Source organism: Hypanus sabinus, chromosome 7 (genome assembly GCF_030144855.1).
Source record: "Hypanus sabinus isolate sHypSab1 chromosome 7, sHypSab1.hap1, whole genome shotgun sequence".
Taxonomy (NCBI): Eukaryota; Metazoa; Chordata; class Chondrichthyes; order Myliobatiformes; family Dasyatidae; genus Hypanus; species Hypanus sabinus.
Window position 1 is genome coordinate 143667813 of NC_082712.1, and position 27184 is coordinate 143694996.

At 42.2% G+C, this 27184-nt stretch overlaps 1 protein-coding gene across 6 annotated transcripts; it reads right to left on the bottom strand.

Annotated features, from left to right (window-relative positions):
• Positions 1–27184, bottom strand: sinhcafl (SIN3-HDAC complex associated factor, like). Of its 6 annotated transcripts, XM_059975863.1 has the most exons (7): positions 26709–26956; positions 25503–25650; positions 23604–23703; positions 22769–22892; positions 21280–21430; positions 18084–18233; positions 1–150 (listed from the first exon to the last, which is right to left on the bottom strand). In XM_059975863.1, coding segments are annotated over exons 1-7 (804 nt in total). In that variant the 5' UTR covers positions 26839–26956; the 3' UTR covers positions 1–149. The 6 variants fall into 6 exon arrangements, with proteins under 6 accessions (XP_059831846.1, XP_059831850.1, XP_059831845.1 ...); XM_059975867.1 differs by lacking the exons at positions 1–150; positions 26709–26956 and adding an exon at positions 27148–27184 and having other exon boundaries at positions 15304–18233; XM_059975862.1 differs by lacking the exon at positions 1–150 and having other exon boundaries at positions 15304–18233.

The window sequence follows — 27184 nt, forward strand, 5'->3', positions numbered from 1 at the left end:
GTGATGGTGGAGGGGAAGAACCTGTTCCTAAAACGCTGAGGTTGCATCTTCAGGCTCCTGTACCTCCTCCATGATGGGAGTAATGAGAAGTGGGTGTGTCCTGGAAGGTGAGGGTCCCTCACAATGGATGCCACCTTGAGCCATCCCCTTCTGCAATAGGAATATATTAAAAAATATATCAGTGGTGGGGAGCCAAGATGAAACTGGCTCCATTTACAACCCTTTGAAGTTTTTTTCCCAATCTTGTGCAATGGTGCCTCCCTACCGGTCAGAATGGTCTCCATAGTACCTCTGTAGGAGTTTGCAAGAGTCTTTGATGACATCTCAAATCTCCACAAACTCCTAATGAAGAGTAACTGTTGGAATGTCTTCTTCATAAATGCATCAAGACCCTTAGCACAGGATCGATCCTCTGAGATGCCCAGAAACATTAAACTGCTCACCCTTCCTTTTCCTGACCCACAATTAGACAGGTGTGTGTTCTGCCTTTATTTGAATGACTTATTTGAAAGCAATTGTCCTCCAATGTTACATGAGCCTTCCAGTCATTGACACCTCGAATTCTGGGAAAGAAACTTGTGCATTTCAGTGTTTACTCGCACTTGATTAGCATTGTTTGATGTGGATCACCACCGCCCCCTACCGGCAGCGCACTGTCATGATATGCAATCAGTGGATGGATTTACCTCAGAACATGTCTGAAATTTTATTCCTAAGAATGGATTTTATATCACTAATTTCAATCATGTCTAAAAACTGTTAAAGGCAACACTAGTAAAAATCTTAGAAAATAAATAGTAGCAATTAATTTGGATAAGTAGCTTGTAATTATTGTTATATAGCTATAGGAATCCAATAGCTTGAAATTAATTTCCCAGATCTCTGAACACAAATTAACCTTTACCCAGCGATTTGGGATGGGTATACAGTCACCTAGTTAAAAAGACTACCAGAAAATTCAAATAGTTTCTTTGCAGATTGATTCATTTTGGCAAAATCCACTGTCATAAAATATTGAGAAATATAATCCTTTCTCTAAAATGATTTCTCAGAACAGTTTGGACATGCTATGTTGGCGCTGGAATGTGTAGTAACACTTGCAGGCTGCTCCCAGCACATCCTTAGCTGTGCTAACACACACAAATCAGAATCAGGTTTATTATCATCGGCATGCAACATGAAATTTGTTATCTTAGCAGCAGCAGTTCAATGCAATACATAATCTAGCAGAGAGAGTGAAAAAATAATAAATTAATTAAAACAATAATAAATAAACGAGTAAATCAATTACATATGTTGAATAGATTTTTTTTAAACGTGCAATAACAGAAATACTATATATTTTTAAAGGGAGGTGGTGTCCAAAGCTTCAATGTTCATTTAGGAATCGGATAGCAGAGGGGAAGAAGCTGTTCCTGAATCACTGAGTGTGTGCCTTCAGGCTTCGGTACCTCCTACCTGATGGTAACAGTGAGAAAAGGGCATGCCCTGGGTGCTGGAGTTCTGACAATGGACACTGCCTTTCTGAGAAACCACTCCCTAAAGATGCCCTGGGTACTTTGCAGGCTGGTACCCAAGATGTAGCTGACCAGATTTACAACTTTCTGCAGCTTCTTTCAGTCCTGTGCAGTAGCCCCTCAGTGTATTTTCAATGTACACGTGATAAATATATCTGAATATGAATCAAAGAATTTCACTCCCGTATCCTGTTTCTCAAAGCTCGGGAGCGGGAACATGCCACAGCTGGGTCCAGGACAGGCAATGGGCGCCATCTACTGGAGGAATAGATCTACAGCAAAAAGAACACAATTTTTATTCCAGCCTAAAGTTTAAACTAAGTTGTCATTCAACCATACATGAACACAGCCAAACGAAACAGCGTTCCTCCTGGGTACTGTGCAAAACACAGTACCAACAGTCATACACAGCACAAGACATATGTGGCACGTACAAGTCAAGTCAAGGTTGTTTAATGTCATTTCCTGTACACACGTGTAAGGAGAACTAAATAATTGTTACTCCAGTTCTGATGCAGCACAAAAAAGCACAAGATAAAATAATAATAATAATAATAATAATAATAGTAATAATAAAATAGCTTCTATACGTAGATTGATTTTATGTCCACTAAGTCCTAGGCTGTACATACGGTGACTGACAGGAAATAATAAAGCACTGGTGGAGTTAGTAGGTGGAGGTGTAGATCAGTCTTACTGCCCAGGGAAAGTAACTGTTTTTGAGTCTGGTGGTCCAGGTGTGGATGTTATGTAGCCTCCTCCCTGATGGGAGTGGGACAAATAGTCCATGAGCTGGGTGGGTGGGATCCTTCATGATGTTTATGATCCTTCATGACCTTTACCAGCACCTTTCTGTATATATGTCCTCGATGGCGGTAGGCCAGTGCCAGTGATCATTAGGCTATTTTGACTACCCGTTTTTCAGACTTCTTATCCGCCACAGGCAGCTTCCGTACCAAGCAGTGGCGGAACTTGTCAGGATGCTCTGTACTGTAGAAAGATGTGACGGTGGATGTGCAAGTTCCAGCTCTCTTCAGCCCCCTGTGAGCTCTCCTGACTATGTGGGATGTGTCCTGGGACCATGAGAGGTTGTGTGCGATGTGCACTCCCAGGAGTTTGAAACTGCTTGCAGCTTCCACCGCTGTGCCGCCGATGTAAAGGGAAGGGGTTTGAGCGGTGCATCTCCTGAGGTCAACAACTATCTCTTTTGCCTTTTTAACATTAAGGAAGAGATTATTTGACAGGCAGCAGGCCTTGAGCTTTCCACCTATTCTCTGTAAGCCACGTCATCGTTGTTGGTGATGAGTCCATCACTGAGTCATTGGCAGACTGATAACATGATTACTCAGGTGTTTGAGCAGAGTGTACAGCAATGGGCTCAGCACACAGCCCTGGGGGCACCCGTGTTGAAGATGGGGAGTGTGGAGCGGTTGTGCATCCTGACTATCTGGTCCCTTCATTCAAAAGTCCAACACCCAGTTATATAGTGGTGAATTCAGACTGAGGAATAGAAGTTTATTTACCATGATTCCATGAGACAACAGTGTTAAATGCCAAAGTGAAATCAAGAAAGAGCATTTCAACCTAAGTGTCCTTGTTTTCCAGGTGCCAGGTGCATGGCAGATGCCAAGGTGTGTGTTATAGAGTGGTTCTGTCAGTATTGATAACAGAGCATATGAATGATCTGATCATACATTGTGGGGTTATGTTCCACCTGTCAAGATTATCTACACCTTTGCTTAAACAAGCAATGAATAATGATTTGTCTGTATTTAATGACTCCTCCTTTATTCACTAAGCCACCAATGACCTGACACATTTATTACAGAACCATATACCTTTTAAATAATAATTTAAAAGACCAGAAAGCATCAGCCACAAAAGCACAATCTGTGATGTGTGGGCATCAAATGAGTTCCCAATACTTGAACAACTTCTTCAACTCAGTTTGCTTTCTCTGGTACTCCACAAGGTTGTGTCCTCAGCCCCTTGCTCCTGGCCGCCATGACAGTATGGCCAGATTCTATGCCAACCCCATCTACAAGTCTGCAGATGACATCGCCATAGTGGACCGCATCTCAAATAACAGTGAGTCAATATACAGGAAGGAGTAGGGAACTTAGTAACATGGTGACATGACCACCTTTCCCTCAATGTCGATGAAGGAGCTGGTCGTGGTTTACAAGAAGGGGGACTGTGGATTGGTCCACAAGCTCCTGTCTGCATCAAATGTGTGTTGACGTTGAGAGGGTTGGGAGCTTCAAGTTCCACGGTAAGAACATCACCTGTCATGGTCTGCCCTGGTATAACCATGTTGATGTCTCAACCAAGAGATCTCACCAATATCTTTACTTCCTCAGGAGATGAAAGGAATTTGCCATCTTTGTCAACCCTTACTAATTTTCATTGATGCACCATAGGAAGCATTCTGACTGGATAATTCATGACTTGGTATGAGAAATGCTCTGAAAGTGACTACAAGAAACACAGAGTTGTCAACAAAGCTCAGCACATCACGGGAACCAACCTCCCCTCTATGGACTCTGTCTATATTTCTTGTTGCCTCAGTATTGCAGCCATCACAATCAAAGGCCAATCCATTTTGCACATTCTCCCTTCTCCCTTTTTCCATCAGGCAGAAAATACGAAAACCAGAAAGCAAGTAACACTAGGGTCAAGGACAGCTTCTGTCCCACTGTTATTTGACTCTTGAATGGACGTGTCAACTTCACAATCGACATTGTTATCATTTACCTGCACTGCATTTTTTGGTAGCTTTTACACTTTGTCCTGCATTGTTCCGTGCTGTTCCTTTTTTGCGCGGTGGGGGGAGTGGATTTGGGGTTGACATGGCTGTTTCGTGCTGTTCCTTTTTTTGAGAGGGGAGGGCAGATTTGGGGTTTGATGTGCCTGTACTATTTTTGTTCGCTTTTTTGTGCGGGGAGGGGTGACTTGGGAGTCGATGATCGTGCTGCCTTTCTTTTCTTTCTTGGTTTCATGGCTAACTCCAGAAGAGGAGTTTGAGTTGTACACTTTGATAACAAATAACTTAACCTTTGTTATTGTTTTGCCTTATTCCACCCCAATCTACTATATGATCTGTACGAACAGCGTGCAAGACAAGCTTTTCATTGTATTTTGGTACGTGTGACAATAAGAAACCAAAACCAACAGACCAAAGATACATCTGGGAGTTCTGGCATTGGCCCAGGCTAAGCTCGACTTTGCAGGACCCACTGAAATGAAGAACGTTACCCCAGTGACTGGAGTCATACTTCTTCAGGCACTCACACAGAAATTGGAAAAATCATCACTGTTGCTGCCAATTTCCATCCTGCGCTAACCTTCATTTGCTCCATTTCTGACTTTACCCCTCCCTTTCTCTCCTAGGTCAGTGTGTCCTCATCTAAAAGTTCAGGCTAGCTACAAAGATTGGTTACGAGCCCAGACTCCCTCAGCTTTCTTAACTACACTTCCTCCATCATGCACCCATTCCATTCTCACATTGGTTGTACTTGCTACAATTCTTGAGACTTCCTACAGAGATACCTCCAAGATGCCTTTTCCTTTCCGCAGCCATGGAATTCCCTTCTAACATAGAATGTAGGACACTGCAGCAAAGTACAAACCCTTCAGCCGTCAATATTGTGCTGACCCTGTTAACCTATTCTAAGATCAATCTAACCATTCCTTCCTACACGTAGCCATCCATTTTTCTCTCACCCACATACCTATCTAAGTTTCTTAAATGCCCCTAATACTGCTTAACCTGCTGAGTACTATTGTTACTATTACAGTTACTAGTTCTTTTTCTCCAATAAAATGACACGATTTAATCTGGAATTTAATATATTGTCCATGACCAAGGATTGCCTTCTCATCCAGGACGGTTATCTGCACCACCTTCACATTATTTAGGTCTGCATGCTGTCACAGCAAGGGGAGTCACAGTTCATAGCTCAGGTTCAATCCTGACCCTGATTCTTTGTACTTTTAGGGACACAGAGCATAACAGACTTTTCCAAGCCAGCAGGCCATGCCACCCAGCAACCAATTGATTTAACCCCTAGCTGGACAATTTAGGAAGATCAATTAACCCACTAACCAGTATGTCTTTGAACTGCGGGAGGAAACCCACCCAGGGGGGAATCAGATGACCTCCTTACAGAGGATGCCAGAATTGAATTCCAGACTCCCAACACCCTGTGCTGCAACAGCACCGTGCTAACCGCTACACTTCCGAATCTTGTCCTTGTGGAGACCGCACACTCACCCCGGCACCATGTGCGTTTCCTTCTGGTGATCCCATTCCCTCCAAAATGCCAAAAGCATTCTGCTTGATCAGTTAGTTGGCCTGTAAGCTGCGTCTGGTGTGAGAATCTGGTAGAATTGATTAGGAAAGTAGGATACAGGGAAAAGTAGAGGAGGAAATAGGATTGCTGTGAGCTGACACACACTTGATGGGCCAAGTGGTTTCCACCTACAGTACATTAGGTACAAATATATAGCTAGGGTGCCTAAGATTTTTTCCATATTATGTCTTTTGATTTACCAAATAACATTTAATACAACGGAGTTAATACAAAGCTAAGTACTCTTATTTCTATACACAAGAAAGTCTGCAGTTGCTGGAAATCCAAAATAACATACACAAAATGCTGGAGAACTCAGCAGTTCAGGCAGCATCTATGGAAATGAATAGATAGATCAGTAGACAGAAACCCCATGGAGAAAAATATTCTCCTGCAAAGCTATCTGGACATTCAATAATGATAATTTTAATGGAAAATAGAGTATTTTCCATTCCATCTCTTGGACTACACTTGCTGCCAACACTCAATCATATACCAAACAACTACTGACAATGCCAAAGAGCCGAATAAAGTTGCAGGTAGAGCAGTTGATTCTCTCTGTAACACATCAACCAAAACAGTATATGACTATATACAGCACTACTTAGTTTTAAACGAACACGATTATCAAAACAACCTGAATTTGTCTGAAGGAGGTTTTACCAAAATATTTTTAGTTGTCTATTCACCATTGTGGGGAGGCGGTGGGAGAGAAACAAAAAGTGCTATTGACTGGTTTGCAGTCTGGCTTCTCAGTATACACTCAGTGTTACTAAGAACACCTACTCATTAATGCAAATATCTAATCAGCCAACCACGTGGCAACAACTCAATGTATAAAAGCACGCAGACACGGTCAAGAGGTTCAGTTGTTGTTCAGATCAAACAGCAGAATGGGGGAAGAAATTACGTTGACCATGGAATGATTGTTGGTGACAGACGGAGTGGCTTGAGTATCTCAGAAACTGCCGATCTCCTGCAATTTCCTAACAAACTTGCCTACGGGGTGGTTTGAGAATCTCGGAAACAACTGATCTCCTGGGATTTTCACGCAGAGTTTACAGAGAATGGTGCAGAAAACCAAAAAAAAAAAAAAATCCAATGAGCAGCTATCTTGTGGGACGAAAATGCCTTTTAATGAGAGAGGACAGAGGAGAATATTCAGACGGGTGCAAGCTGACAGTAACTCAGATAACCCTGCATTACAACAATGGTGTGCAGAAGAGCATCTCACATACACAGCACATCGAACCTTGAAGCTGATGGGCTACAGCAGCAGAAGACCATAAACATACACGCAGCAGACACTTTATTAGGTACAAGAGGTGGCTGGTAAAGAGGTCACTGAGTGTAGACATGTGATACAAATTTACTCTGCAAAAGAAATTCAGAGATATTCTACAATAATGCAATTCAACCACTATATTCAGAATGCTCAATATCACCTGCAAAATGGTTCTTCGTCACTGGATAAACTGTAGCTTCAAACCAGAGCTTTTTCATTGTCAGAAGCAATTTCATTGTAGATCAAAGACAATTTCTTGGAAGAACATGATATCAATATACATAGAAGAGTAGAGCAGAGGAATAGTTTATTCAGCCCACTGTGCAGAGGAATTCTGCCATCCTCATTCCATTGTTCTTCCCCTTGACCCTACAAATGTACCCTCTAATATCAGTATCCTTTTGAAATCCATAATTAAAACTTCAAATCAGTGCAATGATAATTTGGATTTGTCTATTTGTTTACCATCACAAGTAGAAAGCATCAAATTAGCTGTGATCACCTTTTAAATGGGCAAAGGTCCAGGAAATGTAGTAAGACCATAAGACTTGGGAGCAGAATTAGGCCATTCAGCCACTGAATCTGCTCCACCATGGCAAATTTATTATCCCTCCATATCCCATTCCCTGTAACTTTTGATGCCCTGACTAATCAAGAAACTCAATCGCCACTTTAAATGACTTGGATTCCATTCCCATCTGTGGCAATGAATTTCAGATTCTCCACCCTCTGGCTAAAGATATTAGAAACATAGAAAACCTACAGCACAATACAGGCCCTTCAGCCCACAATGCTGTGCCAAACATGAACATACTTCAGAAATTACCTCAGGTTACCCATAGCCCTCTATCTCCTCATCTCCATTTTAAATGGCTATCCCTCTATTCTGAGACTGTGTCCTCTGGTCCAAGATTCACATATTAATAGGAAACATCCTCACAGCACCCACTCCATCTAGACCTTCCTATATTAGATAGGTTTCAATGAGATCCACCCATCCCAATCCCTCATTATTCTAAACTCCACCAAATACAGGCCCAGAGACATCAAATGCCCCTCATACGTTAATCCTTTCATTCCTGTAATCATTTTCATGATCCTCCGCTGGACCCTCTCCAATGCCAGCACATCTCTTCTTAGATAAGGGGAGTATTCTGCTCACAATACTCCAAGTGCGGTCTGACCAAAGCCTTCTGAAGTCTCAGCATTACGTCTTGGCTCTTATATTCTAGTTCTCCCAAAATGAATGCTAACATTGCATTTGCCTTCCTTACCACCAACTCAACTTGCAAGGCAACCTTTAGAGAATCCTGCACAAGGACTTCCAAGTTCCTCTGCACCTTGATGCCTTTATTTCTTCTACCAAAGTGCATGACTACACAATTCCCTACACTATTTTCCATCTGCTACTTCTTTGCCTATGCTCCCAATCTGTCTAGGTCCTTTTGCAGACTCCTTTCTTCCTTACACTGCTCCTCCACTTCACTTATCCTTGTATCCCTGTATTGCCCACAAACTTGACTACAAAGCCATCAATTCCTTTATCCCAATCATTGACATATAACATGAAAAGAAGTGGTTGCAACACCAATCTCTGTGAAAAACCACTAGTCACTGGCAACCCACCAGGAAAGGCTCCCTTTATTCCCATTCTTTGCTTCCTGCCAGTCAGCCAGTCTTATATCCATGCTAGGATCTTTCCTGTAATACCATGTTTAGCAGCCTCATGTGTGGTACCTTGTCAAAGGCCTTCTGAAAATCCCAGTAAACAACATCCACTGCATCTCCTTTGTCTATCCTATTATTTCCTCAAAGAATTCCAACAGATTTGTCAGGCAAGATTTCCCCCTAAGGAAATTATGCATTTTCAACTTCTCATTGCTACAATCAGAAATTCTCACCTTCTTCGAAAGGGCACAATCTCACCCAGTGCCCAAGAAGAGCAGTGTGAATTGCCTTAACGGCGATCATCCAGTAACACTCACATCTCAGGATGATGAAGTGCTTTGAGAGGTCGGTCATGATTAGAATCAACTCCTGCCTTAGCAAGGACCTGGGACCCAGTGCAATTTGCCTATTGCCACAATAGGTCTATGGTGGACGTGATCTCATTGGCTCTCCATGCAGCCTTGGATCATCTGGACAATATGTCAGGATGCTGTTTATTGACAATAGCTCTACGTTTAACAGCATCATTCCCACAATCCTGATTGAAAAGCGACAGAACCTGGGCTTCTGTACCTCCTTCTGCAACTGAATCCTAGACTCCCTAACAAGACGACCACAATCTGAATGGATTGGTGATAACATCTCCACTTCGCTGACAATCAACACTGGTGCTTAGCCCACTGCTCTACTCTCTTCACATTCATGACTGTGTAGCTAGGCACAGCTCCAACATCTTCCCAACCACTGAAGTCAGGCTAGCTAGCCTATAATTTCCTTTCTTCTGCCTCCCTTCCTTCTTAAGAAGTGATGTGACATTTGCAATTTTCCAGTCCTCCAGAATGTAATGATTCTTGGAAGGTCATTATTAATGCCTCCACAATCAGTGAAGATTGGTGCAAAATACCAAGTTTGTATACCATTACTACCTCTCCAGCATCATTTTCCAGCGGTCCCTTATCCATTCTCACCTCTTTTCACATATCCTGAAAAAAAATTGGTATCTTTTTTATATTATTGGCTAGATTACCTTCACATTTCATCTTTCACATTAGATCCTATGGCGTTATTTGGCTTCGGTTGGTTTTTAAAAGCTACCCAATCCTCTAAATTCCCACTATTTTTTGCTAATTATATGCCCTCTCTTTTGCTTTTATGCGTCATCGGCTTCCTTTTTCAGCCATTGTTGCCTCATCCTCCCTTTAGAAAACTTCATCTTTGGGATCTATCTATTCTATGCCTTCTGAATTGCCTCCAGTAAGTCCAGCTATTGCTGTTCTGTCAACATCCCTGCTCTTGTCCCTTTCCATCCACTTCGGCTATTTCCTGCTTTTGTAATTCCCTTTACTCCACTGTAACGCATCCAACTTTATCTTCTCCTTCTTAAATTGTAGAGTAAATTCTATCATATTATGATCACTGACTCCTCAAAGTTCCTTTACCTTAAGCTCCCTAATGAACCAGATTTGTTTACACAATACTCAATGGAGAATTGCCTTTCCCCTAGTGGGCTCAACTACAAGCTGCTCTAAAAAGCCTTCTCATCAGCTTTCAAAAATTCCCTCCCTTAGGATTCAGCACCAACCTTATTTTCCCAAACTACCTGCATACTGAAATCCCCCATTGCTATCATAACATTGCCCTTTTCACATGCTTTTTCTATCTCACATTGCATCCCACATCCTGAATCGTGGGGGGACCAATATCCTAGCGGGGAGGTTTGCTAGGGCTACAGGGCGGACTTTAAACTAGTAAGATGGGGGGGCGGGAGACTATTTGAGGAGACTATGGGAGAGGAGGTTAGTTCACCAGTGGAGCAAGTAAATAGACAGTGTGTGAGGGAGGAAAGGCAGGTGATGGAGAAGGGATGCGCTCAGCCCGAAGATGTAGGGGAGAAGAAAGAAAAGGATAATAAATTTGAATGCATTGTTAGGGATGTAAAGAGAGGAGGAGATGGAGAGAATCTTAAATGTATCTATTTTAATGCTAGGAGCATTGTAAGAAAGGTGGATGAGCTTAAAGCGTGGATTGATACCTGGAATTATGATGTTGTAGCTATTAGTGAAACATGGTTGCAGGAAGGGTGTGATTGGCAACTAAATATTCCTGGATTTAGTTGCTTCAGGTGTGATAGAGTAGGAGGGGCCAGAGGAGGAGATGTTGCATTGCTTGTCCGAGAAAATCTTATAGCGGTGCTTTGGAAGGATAGATTAGAGAGCTCCTCTAGGGAGGCCATTTGGGTGGAATTGAAGAATGGGAAAGGTGCAGTAACACTGATTAGGAGTGTATTATAGGCCACCTAATGGGGCGCGTGAGTTGGAAGAGCAAATATGTAAGGAGATAGCAGATATTTGTAGTAAACACAAGGTGGTGATTGTGGGAGATTTTAATTTTCCACACGTAGACTGGGAAGCTCATTCTGTAAAAGGGCTGGATGGTTTAGAGTTTGTGAAATGTGTGCAGGATAGTTTTTTGCAACAATACATAGAAGTACCGACTAGAGAAGGGGCAGTGTTGGATCTCCTGTTAGGGAATGCGATAGGTCAGCTGACAGATGTATGTGTTGGGGAGCACTTCGGGTCCAGTGATCACAATAGCATTAGCTTCAATATAATTATGGAGAAGGACAGGACTGGACCTAGAGTTGAGATTTTTGATTGGAGAAAGGCTAACTTTGAGGGGATGTGAAGGGATTCAGAGAGAGTGGATTGGGTCAAGTTGTTTTATGGGAAGGATGTAATAGAGAAATGGAGGCCATTTAAGGGTGAAATTATGAGGGTACAAAATCTTTATGTTCCTGTTAGGGTGAAAGGAAAGGTTAAAGGTTTGAGAGCACCATGGTTTTCAAGGGATATTAGAAATTTGGTTCAGAAAAAGAGGGATGTCTACAATAGATATAGGCAGCATGGAGTAAAGGAATTGCTCGAGGAATATAAAGAATGTAAAAGGAATCTTAAGAAAGAGATTAGAAAAGCTAAAAGAAGATACGAGGTTGGTTTGGCAAATAAGGTGAAAGTAAATCGGAAAGGTTTCTACAGTTATATTAAAAGCAAGAGGATAGTGAGGGATAAAATTGGCCCCTTAGAGAATCAGGGTGGTCAGCTATGTGTGGAACCAAAGGAGATGGGAGAGATTTTGAATGATTTCTTCTCTTCGGTATTCACTAAGGAGAAGGATATTGAATTGTCTAAGGTGTGGGAAACAAGTAAGGAAGTTATGGAACCTATGACAATTAAAGAGGTGGAGGTACTGGCGCTTTTAAGAAATTTAAAAGTGGATAAATCTCCGGGTCCTGACAGGATATTCCCCAGGACCTTGAGGGAAGTTTATGTAGAAATAGCAGGAGCTCTGACGGAGATCTTTAATATGTCATTAGAAATGGGGATTGTGCCGGAGGATTGGTGTATTGCTCATGTGGTTCCATTGTTTAAAAAGGGTTCTAGAAGGAAGCCTAGCAATTATAGACCTGTCAGTTTGACATCAGTGGTGGGTAAATTAATGGAAAGTATTCTTAGAGATAGTATTTATAATTATCTGGATAGACGGGATCTGATTAGAAGTAGCCAGCATGGATTTGTGCGTGGAAGGTCATGTTTGACCTTATTGAATTTTTTGAAGAAGTTACGAGGAATGTTGACGAGGGTAAGGCAGTGGATGTAGTCTATATGGACTTCAGCAAAGCCTTTGACAAAGTTCCACATGGAAGGTTAGATAAGAAGGTTCAGTCGTTAGATATTAATGCTGGAGTAATAAAATGGATTCAACAGTGGCTAGATGGGAGATGCCAGAGAGTAGTGGTGGATAATTGTTTATCGAGATGGAGGCCGGTGACTAGCAGGGTGCCTCAGGGATCTGTTTTGGGCCCAATGTTGTTTGTAATATACATAAATGATCTGGATGATGGGGTGGTAAATTGAATTAGTAAGTATGCCGATGATACTAAGGTAGGAGGTGTTGTGGATAATGAGGTGGATTTTCAAAGCTTGCAGGGAGATTTATGCCGGTTAGAAGAATGGGCTGAACATTGGCAGATGGAGTTTAATGCTGAGAAGTGTGAGGTTCTACATTTTGGCAGGAATAATCCAAATAGAACATACAGGGTAAATGGTAGGGCATTGAAGAATGCAGAGGAACAGAGAGATCTAGGAATAACTGTGCATAGTTCCCTGAAAGTGGAGTCTCATGTAGATAGGGTGGTGAAGAGGGCTTTTGGAACGCTGGCCTTTATAAATCAAAGCATTGAGTACAGAAGTTGGGATGTAATGCTAAAGTTGTACAAGGCCTTGGTAAGGCCAAATTTGGAATATTGCATGCAGTTCTGGTCACCGAATTATAGGAAAGATATCAATAAATTAGAGAGAGTGCAGAGACGATTTACTAGGATGTTACCTGGGTTTCAGCAATTAAGTTACAGAGAAAGGTTGAACAAGTTAGGTCTCTATTCATTGGAGCGTAGAAGGTTGAGGGGGGATTTGATCAAGGTATTTAAAATTTTGAGAGGGATAGATAGAGTTGACGTGAACAGGCTGTTTCCATTGAGAGTAGGGGAGATTCAAACTAAAGGACATGATTTGAGAGTTAGGGGGCAGAAGTTTAAGGGAAACACGAGGGGGTATTTCTTTACTCAAAGAGTGATAGCTATGTGGAATGAGCTTCCTGTAGAAGTAGTAGAGGCCAGTTCAGTTGTGTCATTTAAGGTAAAATTGGATAGGTATATGGACAGGAAAGGAGTGGAGGGTTATGGGCTGAGTGCGGGTAGGTGGGACTAGGTGAGATTATGGGTTGGGCACGGACTAGGAGGGCGGAGATGGCCTGTTTCCATGCTGTGATTGTTATATGGTTATCCTGGCTACTGTTTGGAGGCCTGTATACAACTCCCATCAGGGTCTTTTTATCCTTGTAGTTTAACTCTACCCACAAGGGTTCTTCATCTGCCAGTCCCAAGTCACCACTTTCTAAGGATTTGGTTTCATTTCTACCAACAAAGCCACCCCACCCCCTCCAGCTACCTCCCTGTCCTTTCAATACAATGCACATCCTTGGGTGTTAAACTCGCAACTATGATCTTCATTTAGTTACAACTCAGTGATACCCATACCTGTCAATCTGACTGCACTACAAGACCATCTACCTTATTACATATACAGTGTGCATTCAAATACAACACCTTCACCCCTGCATTTACCACCCCTATCCATTTTGCCCCATGTTACACTTCAACTCATGCCACTGACTGCAATTTTGCCTCATCATCACCTGTTCTTTCTCAGTCTCAGTACACGCTGCATCTACTTGTATACCAATTGCCCCATCAGCCTGGTTCCACCCCCCCCCCATTAGTTTAAACCCTCCCCAACAGCTCTAGCAAACTGGGCCACAAGGATATTGTGCCCCCTCAGGTTCAGGTGTAACCCGTTCTTTTTCTACAGGTCATGCCTTCCCTATAAGCGTTCCCAATGATCCAGAAATCTGAAACCTTGCCCCCCTACGCCAGTTCCACAGTCAAGCATTTACAAGTCAAATCATCCTATTCTTTCCCTCACAGCACGTGGCATAGGCAGCAATCCAGAAATTACTACCCTAGAGGTCCTGCTTTTCAGCTTTCTATCTAGCTCCCCAAATTCTCTCTTCAGGACCTCTTCCCTTGTCCTACCAGTATGTACCATGAACTCTGGCTGCTCACCCTCCCCATTTAGACCTGATCCAAGACATCCTTGACCCTGGCACCTAGGGGGCAAATATGCCATCTGGGCTTCATGTTCACAGAATCTCCTGTGTGGAATCCCATCACTGCTGCACGTCTGTTCTCCTTCCCGTCTGAGCCACAGAGCCAGTCTCAGTACCAGAGACCCTATTGCTGTGGCTTCCCTCAGCAGGCCATCCCTCCGAATTGTGTTCAAAGCGGTATACTTCTTCGAGGGCAACGGCCGCAGGACTCTGCACTGGCTGCCTACACCCTTTCCCTCACCCGACAGTCACCTGGGTACCCGCTCCCTGTAGCTCAGATCTATCACCTCCCTCATTCTCCCGTACAAGCTGAGGGTCATCAAACTGTAGCTCTAGTCCTGTAACACCATCTTCAAGGAGCTGCAGATCAATATCTTTGTGTAGATGTAGTTGTCAGGTGGACTGGAGGTCTCCCAGAGTTCACACACAAGGAACATACCACTAACTCTCAACCTATACTCAGCACACTACCTACGTACTGATAAACAGAAAAACTTACTAGAAACTTACTCAGAACCTCCATCTGTATTCACCCAAGCCTGTTGTGTTAAAGCCTCACACTCTAACACTGGCTGCTCTGCTCACACCTCCCTTCATTTTATTGGCTTAGTTAAAACTCACTCCCAACAAGACTTAATTCTTTTCAAACAGCTCTCATCCTGCAACAATGTCTCTCTCAAGCTGGAAGGTCTATACCATCAGTGCAGAAGCAAACTCACTGTAGAACAAAAACAACTATGATTTTGTGTCATTTTGCAGTACATTTTTATTTAAATATAAAAGTATTACAAGTGTCTATAAAATGCAGCCATATGGGAGCTGTTGGTCACAAAAAGCTTTATTTAGCAAAAGTGCACAAGCTTGAAGACTTTGGAAATGAATATGGACTCTGGTAAATAACAATGGATTTGTGGGATGTTCAAATAAATAAATAAATAACAATGGACAAAATGGTTTCTGCCAGATCTTAGGAAATAAAACCAAAATCTTACATGCATCTACACTGATTTTACTAAGGCACACAGATATTTAAAAAATCCATTTGGTAAAGTTTTTAACCAGAAAACCAGGCAATGACAATCATTAAACTTTATATATTACCCAAAGGAATAGATACAAGTGAATTTCTAATACAGTAGATGTAGCTTCCTAAAGAAAGCATCACAATATTGTGGCAACTCTAGTAGTAAATTTAAAAAAATCTTAGCCCTAATGTACAATTCACAACAGGTAATTTATCATTTATAGATTTCCCCTTGCTGATCTGGACCGAAAACCAGGGTGCCTGTGAACCTGCAAATTAAAAGCCAAGATCAAGAGTAATTGATCAATTATAATTGGCAAATTTCTTCCAAAGAACTAAAGCACACAGGTCAATGACAGGGTCTGTAATTTCCAGTGTCATTAAAATTGTACAAAACCATACATTTTTAACATCTAAGCTTACATTTTAATAGAGTTCAGAGTGCACCATCAATCTCTGTATGAAAAAAAAAACTCTACATTTCAATTAGAACTGACAATAGTTCCATTACTAGCCGAGGCACATTTCACGGAAGTTATGCTAAAGTTTTATCCAATGATTGTTAGGCCATAGCTTGAAAATTGTGTACAGTTCAGATCGCTGTGATACAGGAAAGATGTGGTTACACTGAACAGGATTCAGAGGAAATTTACAAGCATGTTGCTAAGAACAACAATGAAGAAAGATTAGATAAACTGGGGTTATCATCTTTGGAACAGAAGTCAATTAAGAGACAATTCCAGTGCATTTCCAGCAACACCAACGCTATCCAGGGCAAAACAGCCTGATAGGTTAGCACTCAATACCAATGAGAACCATTAATTCCCTCCTCCAGCAGCATGCATTAGCTACAGTGGATACTATCTATAAAATACAGTGCAACTCCTTATCCAGTCCAATGGCACTTCCCAAACCAGACTGCAAAGTACGTGACCATGAAATGTGGCAGACCCGCAAAACCAAAGCTCACAACTCTTTGCTTGCCAGAACATCCTTACAAGTTCCCCTCCAAGGTGCGGACCTGCCAAATTAGCTAATCTCTCACCAACAGGGTCTAAATCCGGAAATCCCCGGCTCAACAGCACTGGAGGATTACGCTCTCCAAACCAAAAGTAACTGATAGATTAGTTCACCGTCCACCTCGAGGACACTCACAGATGGACATAAAATATTAACTTTACAGGTGATTCCTTCAGCCTGAGAAGCCCCAAATCCAACACAAGAAAACCAGTCCTCACCTTTAACAAAGCCAACTTTGTTCAGAAGTTCAAGAGAATGGTCTTTTTCCAGACTACAACACAGATGCAACCAACCCTTGGAAAATCCTCAGACAACCAACCACCAAATGACAAAGGATAGTCGAAGGAAACTCTTGCCCTCTTTCACAACCACCCTCCAGCAAACAAGCAGCAAACTTGCAAGGAAAACCAAAACAAGACAACTAATATTTTTTTCAAGTAGGACAAATTCAGGAAGGGGGGGGGGGGGGAGAGTGTAGAGGTAGAGAGAGAGAGAGGGGCAGAGGTATAGAGAGGAGACGACAAAGAGACATAAAGACAAAGAAAACAGACAGGGATGAGAGACCATGAGAAAATAATGTCCAGACGTTAGCCAAGAGATGAAACTGTACTTTATCCAGTTCAAATTATTTTTCTAACCCAAATGTGGAGAAATTGGTGCATAGAACTATCCACAGGATACTTTACTCCAGTTCTTCTCTTACTCGGAGTAAAAAAAAAGCAAATTCTACCCCCTCAATGAAAACTCTACATTAAAAAAACTAGTCATATAAAAACCTTCCTCTACAGAATAACTGTTACTAGGCTGGTCTACAACAGTAAGATGAATACAAGAAAAATTATTTCACATGACTTTACTCTTAAAAAGAATTAGATTATATAATCAAAAATACACTGGGGAAGGTATCAGAAAACACTCCCCCAATTTTCCAGTGACTTAAGGGACACTCAAAGGTTGCTACTGTACAAGAGTATCTGCCAGTATAGTATCAAAAGACAAAAAATCTATTGCACAGCTCACATACCAGAACAATTTGGCAACCCTGGTTATAAAGGCCAGGTAATCCATTGATTCAACCTTTCAGGAGGCCAAGCTGGGGTGCAGGGATGACTAGATGAACAATAACATATTTTGACAAATCTAAAATACAAAATAAAAATGTTTCCAGAAATACACAGCTATAGTTTAAATTGCTGCTTTAACAAAAATAGCCATTCATTGTGTTTAAACATTATGACAACAGAATTCATTTCTAATATATACCTGGAGATTTCAAATGGAACTTCAATGAAAGACTAGCCTACTTTTGAAATAACTATGACACTGCAGATTTATAAAACTGAGATCACTGCTTTAAGCAGTCTCTGATCGAGAGAAATGATTTGACTTTGATAAAATTGTATCAAATACTTAAAGTCTGCCACTGGAGACAAAGATGCAAATACAGGCAAAGTGACCAGAGATGAGAATCCAGTCGCTGCAGTACACATTACCAATTTTCTTGAATAATCTGAAGTGCCGTTTCAGCCTGTTTCACAGATTCAGTGTCCTTTTTTGTGTTACAACAAGGTTTGAAAAGACGAGGATCAATTAGCACCTCACCGAAACGACCCTTGTAGATAATGCCACAGCAAATCTTTTGCCTGTGTTAAAGAAAAACAAAATTATCTCTTGAAGTTCAAACAGTGCTGACAGATACCAAGGCTCCAATTCACTACTTAACCAACCAGTCAAAGAGTAATTTCAAATTTTTGTAAATGTAACAAAAGTCGGTGTAAATTTTCACAAAGATGCCTTGGAGGCCCTCTCTAGGGCAGGTTGACTATGGACACTGATAGCTGTCTACATCAATATGTAAATCAGCTAGGGCAGTACAATATGGAGAACAAGCTGTTGCCTGTGCAACAGGCTACCCCTCTCCACACAGCTAAAGAATCCAAGGGAATGGCAGAGATCAATAGTTTGGTACCAGCAGCATCATTGGAGTTGCCAGTCAGTGTTGAACTCAGTGTAGAACTGCCTTGGGGACACCAGCTCCAGATTTTCCCCTTGGGGTTTACTCCCAAAGCCCTCCCCGTGAGCAGGTAAAGTCAGAAGGCAGCAAAGATTTGAAATCAAAATTTTTCTCATCTTAGATGAGCTGCCAAGCATGGCTGGCGAGCCCCATTTGCCTAAGTCACTGGTTTTAAGGCATCAGTAACCCACTTTTGCACCTTGCCTTGTCAGTTCCACCGTGCCTAGTAGCTGGACCACATGTGAAGGCCAGGAAGTGGACTTGGCTGTCAGAGGCAACTTGAGATGCACAGCACTGGATGTATTTAATAGGTAGTGGGAACTTATTCCCCCACTAACACCCCTCCCCAGGCTATGACAACCCTAAAGGTCCCACAAAGATGCCTACACTTTAAATATCCCACTAGATTTGTAATTCTGTGCTTTCTGTGTTTGTTTTGAAAGTTTAACTAACACATCATATTCTCTATCCTACCTTTTCTCAATAGCCTTGGAAAAACATTCCATAACAGCTTATTTAAGGTAAAAATTAATTACTATCACTGCAATACTGAACACAGTCACTTGATTATTATTGCTACAGCAGGCACAGCACGGGGTGGGGGGGGGGTGGAGTGGAGGGAGGTGGAGGGAGAGAGGATAAACAATATATAACCATATGTATGGCTCAATTAGAAGGCAGTATACAATAGACAAGCCAAACCCCATCAAACATGCCCCATTAGTTAAGATCAAAGCTGATCTGAGCGTAACTTCAACTATGCATTCTACTTATCTCAGTAACCTTTTATCTGTTTGTAGAAAGGTAACTGAAGTCTTAAGAATATTCAAGGACTCTGGGGGGAAAAAAAGTTCTCACCCCAGACCCAAATGGTTGACCTTGGTTCTAAATTCCACTGCAAGAAGAACTATCTTCTACATATAGGAGGTGTCAAGACACCTCAGGATCTTGTGGGTCAATCAAGAGCCCTCTCACTCTCCTATATTCTGCCACAGCAGTTTAACCTGTCCAACTACGATTAAGACAACTTGCCCACTTCAGGCACAAGTATAATAAGCCTTCCCCGAACTGCTTCCAAAGCATTAACAGTCTTCTTTTAATAATGAGGCCAATATTATACATAGTACAGGTACTTCAAATGGGATCTCTTCAATGCCCTATTTAACTGTACCATAATCTCCCTACCTTTGTGTTCAATTCCCCTTTCACTAAAGAGCAAGATTCTCTCTGCTTTCTAACTTACAATTTGCACATCAAATACTGGGTCATCTAAAAGCTTCTACATCTCAGAACTCTACAATATATCATCATTTTAGTTTTTTGCCAACACATTATCCCACTTAATGCTCCATTTGTCAGATATTTGCCCACTCATTTAATCCTGTTGCTCTAAGTAGCCTCCTTTTTTCCCCTCAGAACCTACTTTATCTACCTTTGTGTCATCAGCAAGTTCAGCAACAGTGCTTTCATTCAGGTCATTTATACAAGTTAAAAAAAAGAATTGAGACATTAGTCTCAATTGACACAACTCATTGTGCCTTACAAGCCAGTCAAGAGATTTTGTACCTCCAGAGTCACACTGCACCTACCACCTTCAGTAGCCAGCCAAATCTTCTAACCGCTCCAAAAAAATGAAGGACTTTAAGTATATTTCAACATCCATAAACCAGATCACAAATTAATTTGCACAAATGCTACATATATTAATTGAAAATAATTAAAAACATAGAAAACCTACAGCATAATATAGGCTCTTCGGCCAACTATGCTGTGCCAAACATGTACTTACTTTAGAAATTACCTAGGGTTACCCATTGCCTTCTATTTTTCTAAGCTCCATGTGCCTATCCAGGAGTCTCTTAAAAGACCCTATCGTACCCACCTCCACCACCATTGCCAGCAGCCCATTCCACACACTCAACACTGTGTAAAAAAAAACACAGACTCTTGACATCTCCTTTGTACCTACTTCCAAGCACCTTAAAACTGCTCTGTTAATTAAGCCAAGTGTCATTTCACTTAATCTATATCTTGTTCATACATTTAGTTGAATTCAAAAATAAGGCTTCAATCTATCTTCTTTTAACCTAAGAGACACAAGGCTTAGATATCGATCAGCTGTGATCTAAGTTAATGGCAGGAACGGCATACATTTCTGTTAATGTACATCAGTCTAAAATCCAGGGCCATGTTGCAATTTTGGCGGAGGATCAAATTCAGAAAGCTATCCAAATTTTAATTAATTTGACACTAAAACGCTTAACCAATTTTAAATATATGTCTGGAGTCTGAGGCTCTACATCAGTTATCAGTACTTGAAAAGGGGTTTTATTTTCATCTCTGTTGGTTCCCTACCAACTTCCCCCACTCAAAATAAACCTGCCCTGCACCCTGCTCACTTTCAAAGAGCTCATGAAAAGAATATTTCACTGTTGGCAGCTTGCATATGAAAATTTGTCCAACACCTTGAGAGGTTACTAAGATTGAAACAAAAGGGCACAAGGAACAAATTAATATTGTAACAGGCTATTGTCCTTTAATGCCACACTGCAACAATAACGAAAAACAAATGGAAGTATTCAATAGTACAGCAAAAAAAAATTACTGAGAGCCATTGACAAGTCAGATTTGTACACGGTTGCCAAGAGAAATTAAAAGTTAAACCCCTAAATTACCTTTTCCAGTAAGTCAGATCCAGGAATGAAAAGACTGGTTCCAAGGAAAGACCTTTCTGGGTTTCTGTATCAGACCCATCATCAGACTGGTTGCTGTGGGTGGGCGACTGGGAAGGTGAAATACTAGATGTTGTGCTACGTGCATCTGAATCTGTGCAACATGAATACAAATGGTTAAAACAGACAATATAAATGGAGGCACCAAAATTAGCAAGGAAACAAAGGATAACTAAATAACAGGTAGTTAGTAGGGCTGAACAAACAAAGTCATATAGAAACATAGAAAGCATACAGCACAATACAGGCCCTTTGGCCCACAAAGCTGTGCCGAACATGTCCCTACCTTAGAACTACTTAGGCTTTACCCATACCCCTCTATTTTTCTAAGCTCCATGTAGCCATCCAGGAGTCTCTTAAAAGACCCTATCGTTTTCACATCCACCACTGCCACTGGCAGCCCATTCCACACATTCACTATTCTCTGCGTTTAAAAAAAACTTACCCCTGACATCTTCTCTGTACCTACTGCCAAGCTCCTTAAAACTATGCCCTCTCATGCTAGCCAATTTAGCCCCGGGGAAATGCCTATCCACACAATCAATGCCTCTCATCTTGTACACCTCTATCAAGTCACCTCTCATCCTCTGTAGCTCCAAGGAGAAAAGGCCGAGTTCATGCAACCTATTCTCATAAGGCATGCTCCCCAATCCAGGCAACATCCCTGTAAATCTCCTCTGCACCCTTTCTATGGTTTCTACATCCTTCCTGTAGGTGAGCACAGTACTCCAAGTGGGGCCTGACCAGGGTCCTATACAGCTGCAACATTACCTCTCGGCTCTTAAACTCAATCCCACGATTGATGAAGGCCAATGCACTGTATGCCTGCTTAACCACAGAGTCAACCTGCGCAGCAGCTTTGAGTGTCCAATGGACTTGGACCCCAAGACCCCTCTGATTCTCCACGCTGCCAAGAGTCTTACCATTAATACTATATTCTGCCATCATATTTGACCTACCAAACTGAACCACCTCACGCTTGTCTGGGTTGAACTCTCGGCCCAGTTTTGCATCCTATTGATGTCCTGCTGTATGACAGCCCTCCGCACTATCCACAACACACCCAACCTTTGTGCCCATCAGCAAATTTACTAACCCAATCCTCCACTTCCTCATCCAGGTCATTTATAATCTTCAGTGATAGCACTGAGAAGTTCAACTACTGTCTTGTGGTCCAGAGAATTTGACAACAGGGCTATGTCACAACTGAGGGGTTATCACTCCATCCTACACTATCCTAGGCAGAGTGACTGTGCAGTACATGACAAGTAGATGTATTTTAAGTACTCAGACTGAACTATTTCATAGAACGAGGAGTTCAAAGCCACATTTACTTGTCAAAACATTCAAACCTAGCTGGAATTGGGAGACCAGGGGAAGGAGTCACACGTGAAAGCAATCATTAACAATAAAACAAATACAAAGGACTTACTCTGTCTTTTAAATTTTTCCTGAAGTCGTCGCAATTTGTTTTTCTTTTTAACAACATTGTCAGGTTTCATTTTCTTAGGCTTCACAAGTGTTTTAAGGCCCGGACCAGCTCGTGCATCGACCACCTGGGGGGGGGGGGGGGGTGGAGATAGGAGGGAAGGGGCAGGTAGAATTAAAATAAAATCCCCATTTGCTTCTGTAGCTTCAATAAAAAGATGAGGCCAATCTACTAGAAATGAGGAAAGGTCATTTTTCACAAACTCTGACAATGACATATGTTTAACTGATGCATACCATTCATTGAATAAAGACAATTTATAAATCTCCACATTATGACAACATAAATTTTGGTTCAACGCACTTACTCACAGACAATACACAGCACTACTACAAGTGCAACTCTGCCCCTAAAGTTTACGAACAACTGTGTATCCCTGGACTAATCAGCTTCCACCATGCACTAAAATGGAAAAGCTTTCCTCACTGACAGGAGTCAGATTAATGCAAATTTTGCTATTATCTGAAGGATAAAATCAGATCCAAATCTTCTGTTTAAAAGTCAAATACTTATTATCAAAGCTGGTTAATGACAGCAATTTAATTTACACAACACATTTTGAATCTTAACAAACTAGATTTGATTAAAAGAAAAAGATTTATCACATAAAATTAAAGTTGACCCATAAGCATGTTGCAAGTGACAATCACGTTCACCCCAAGTGCACACATACTAAACAGATCTAAAACACAGGAAGAAATCTTACTCATCTTCAAATAGAGACAACAAATGCATACTCCATAACAAATACACATCAACATAGGTCTTCAACGCTTACATGACTCCAATTTTTTTTGGATCCAGCAGGCAGTTTCTTCCATCTCTTCACCAGGAGTACACAGGCATTGCAGATATCTCCTGCCCGAGCTTCTATCAAACTGTGGGAAATTAAAAACACTAATTACTCTAATAGTCGATTTTACAAGATTTTACGATTTGCAGCAGATTCTTTTATAGTTTTGTTTTAAAAATCTCAAGTAATTAGTTTAAAAAATGCAATCAGTGCATGGAAAATTAATCCATTAAAACTCATTACCTTCCAACAGCAGTCAGAGCCACAAAATATAACTGCACGTATACACATATATAACCACCATAATATAGCCAGGATTTGAAATAGAATGATCGGTCAATCTAATCCAAGGCCTGTCTGAGGAGTTCTTCATACCAAAATATTTGGTTGAGTAACAAAAGTAACTTCAAACAAGGCTACAAATAGATTCAGAGATTATGACACATTTTGATTTAACTTGCCTACTTAAATTCTTATTAATGCCATTAGCGTTATGCAAATCCCCACATTCCGATTGTCTGCATTGAAACCTTACAAATTGAATGACATACTCAAGATTCTCACTTCCATTGAAAGTGGACTCCAACAGCTCCAAATTAACTGTGTGGAATCTATTTGAAGATACTTGCACAGGGTAATGTCAATAGCCAAAAGTGGTAAAAAACTGCTCCCAGGTGTTCATTAACCACCTTCGTAAACCAACTGTGAAAGACATATGGACAGTTCCTTTGTGGAACTCGCCCTTCAATTTGGAATCTCTTCCTGTCCCCCAACTACATCTTTGAAATATGCAGGAGGTGGGAGGTCTGGGTCCAACCAGTCTCTTTGCTGAATGGAGGGGCTCAAGTTCTCAGAAAAGATTGGGTAACTAAAGTCTTACTCCTTCAGGAATATCCAATCCACAGTGAGAGGGAGAGTTAAAATTATGAGAGGCATCAGTACGGTTGGTGGCCGGTGGCTGTTTCCCACAGTGTGGATGTGCAAAACCAGAGGACAATTAAAGCCAGGAAATGAGGGGACAAGTTTAGAGGGAGCCCAAGAGGTACATTTTGCAGATGAAGAGAAGTTATTTGGAATGAGCTGCCAGAGGAGCAGGAGACAGGAACATCATCAACATTTAAGAGGCATCTTGAGAGGTACTGGAAGAGCAAGGCATAGAGGGATATGGAATTGACACAGGCAAATGAGATTAATATAGATTGGCAAACACAGTGGGCCAAAGCGCCTGCTTCTATTCTATGGATTATTGTTAAACAAGCCAATTATAAATGATTCATCAGTTCATTTGTATTTGTTCTGGGCAGAGTGCCACATATTTCAACCATTTATGAATCTCTTGGATTTATTTATTTAAAAATAGTTTTGTTCCTGTGTGAATCGTTTGATCCAAATACAAAGACACTTTATACCTTGGACCATGTTTAGATAAAGATCCTCATTCCTTTGGCGACTGGTTCATCTCAAGGCAGGCGTAGCAATAACATCAGACCTTTTTCCACATTCTCACTACGGCTGTTCGCTTGGAACCATTATCCAACTCGGATTCGTCTCACCTACCCCCAGTCCCCCCGCAGCCCCATTACTTTCCCCACTGTGACGGTGGTCTCCTGTTGGTTTTAGCGCTACCAATATTCACGGGTGTTAATTTCACCATTTACCAGAGCACACTTCTTGCCCCTACTATGAAAACCTGCAGGACCAGACATAAAGGAAGATTGGCACACAGTGTGCGCAATCTTTGGTTGAGAGGCTAAGGACGTTTAATTCTTGTAGCAATAAGGAAGTGCGCTTCAAGTCTGCACGCTTCCGGCACTAGTGGCTAAAGCGGTGCGTGTGAACCGGGTGGGGGGGGGGGGGGAGGCTATTGTTAGGAGAATATCTTACCCAAAACAAAGTTTAAAGCTTTCCTCGTATCGTCTGCTGTCTGTGAACCGGGAGCTGGACGATTTGGTCTTGCAAATACAACAACCTTCTAAGCTCCGGTAGATCTTGGATTTATGGAAACCAAACATGATCTTCTGCCGTCTGCACTCTGGTTAAAAAGTAAAATCAATTCAAGTGGGTTTTAAAGACTTTTCAAAACTGCAGGTGTACTCAGACAAGCCCGATTAGCGCACACGTTTCGTGATCCCCAGTGAACATGTAGTCAGGTTTTAACGCGACGTGACAGAATCACGTTGTTTGTTTAGCGCCAGGTTGTGATTCACGTTTCCCGGCACTCGAAAGCAAGATGCAAGGCACCCACATCAGTGAAAAGGGGACGGGATCCCACACCAGAATCCCTCATTCCACAGAGAAAAACACGGCTGTGGACAATTTAAAAAACGCGAGGTAGTTTATAACCCTCCTCCGACACAGACTGTGCGACATCACATACTCCGCACTGACTGCAGCCCATGTGCTTTCCCAGAACAACATTCAGACAAGAGAAAGCAGCCAACAACTCCGCAACAAAAAAGCACGCGATCCGATCCAGATGAAGACCTGGATCGCCCGCCAGTCTGTGTGGCCGGCAGCCGCGGCACCAAGATTGCTCCCCGGCGTGCTGACAGCGTGTCAGCGGCTCAGGCCGAGCTCCGCGTCCCAAAATAACCCAGACAATGAGACCGCCACACTCACACACAACAGCCGGCTTTAATGACAGAGAGGGAGGGGGAAATGAAGAAAAGCGCTGAACCTCTCCGCTCTCGAACCACAGGCGGAGTGCGAACAATAAACTTCAGCCGGCAGCAAGTGCACGGCGGCTGGGTCAGCAGCGGCGGAGCAGCCCGAAGCGCCCCGCACCGTCACCGTGCTGACACTCGTGTGTGTGTGTGTGTGTGTGTGTGTCCGCGGCGCAACAACTGGAAGTTGCCGCTTCCACTGAGGAGAGTTTCTGGCAAATCCATCGGGATTACCCCTCGCCAGCTCCCTCCTCCCAAATCAGCGGATCGCGACGCCATCACTGCGGAGACCACACGGGCAAGTCGCAACCCAAACACGCACCGTGGCAATCCCACGCTGTTGCTTCACACGCGGAGACATTCCACTCAAGTACTCACACAGCCGAAACAATGCACGCGTGCGGTTTAGGACCTAGTTCACCCGGACCTTCTTTGTATCCGAGACACTGCAGTGCAGTGACCCAGCGAAATGGGAGGTCCTCCTGGAGATGGGTAAGACAGCAGAACTCGAGAGCACGGCGCTGGGGAGGTGACTTCCACTTCACGATATTGACCATTACAGTAATAATCAGAGCATCGTCAACGAGACGAGCCCAAAACGAGAAAAATGAAACCAAAAGAATGAAACCAAATAGGCACCAAAAGTGCCTATTGTGTCTCAGTTTGAACACATGCACCCTCTTCCCACCATGTGAGACACTTTAAAGTCAAATCTACAAGGAACACAAGCGCGGACAGCACAGCGTGCGCCCGGACCCAGGTGCAGTTCACTCATTCATGTGCAATGCCATTCTTCTTAAGCCAAACTTAGAACTATATGCAAAAAAAAACAAGTGCACTCACCAAACAAAAAAAACTTAACTAACCTCGTTGTTATCCTTACGGCAAGCTGCGCATGCTTAC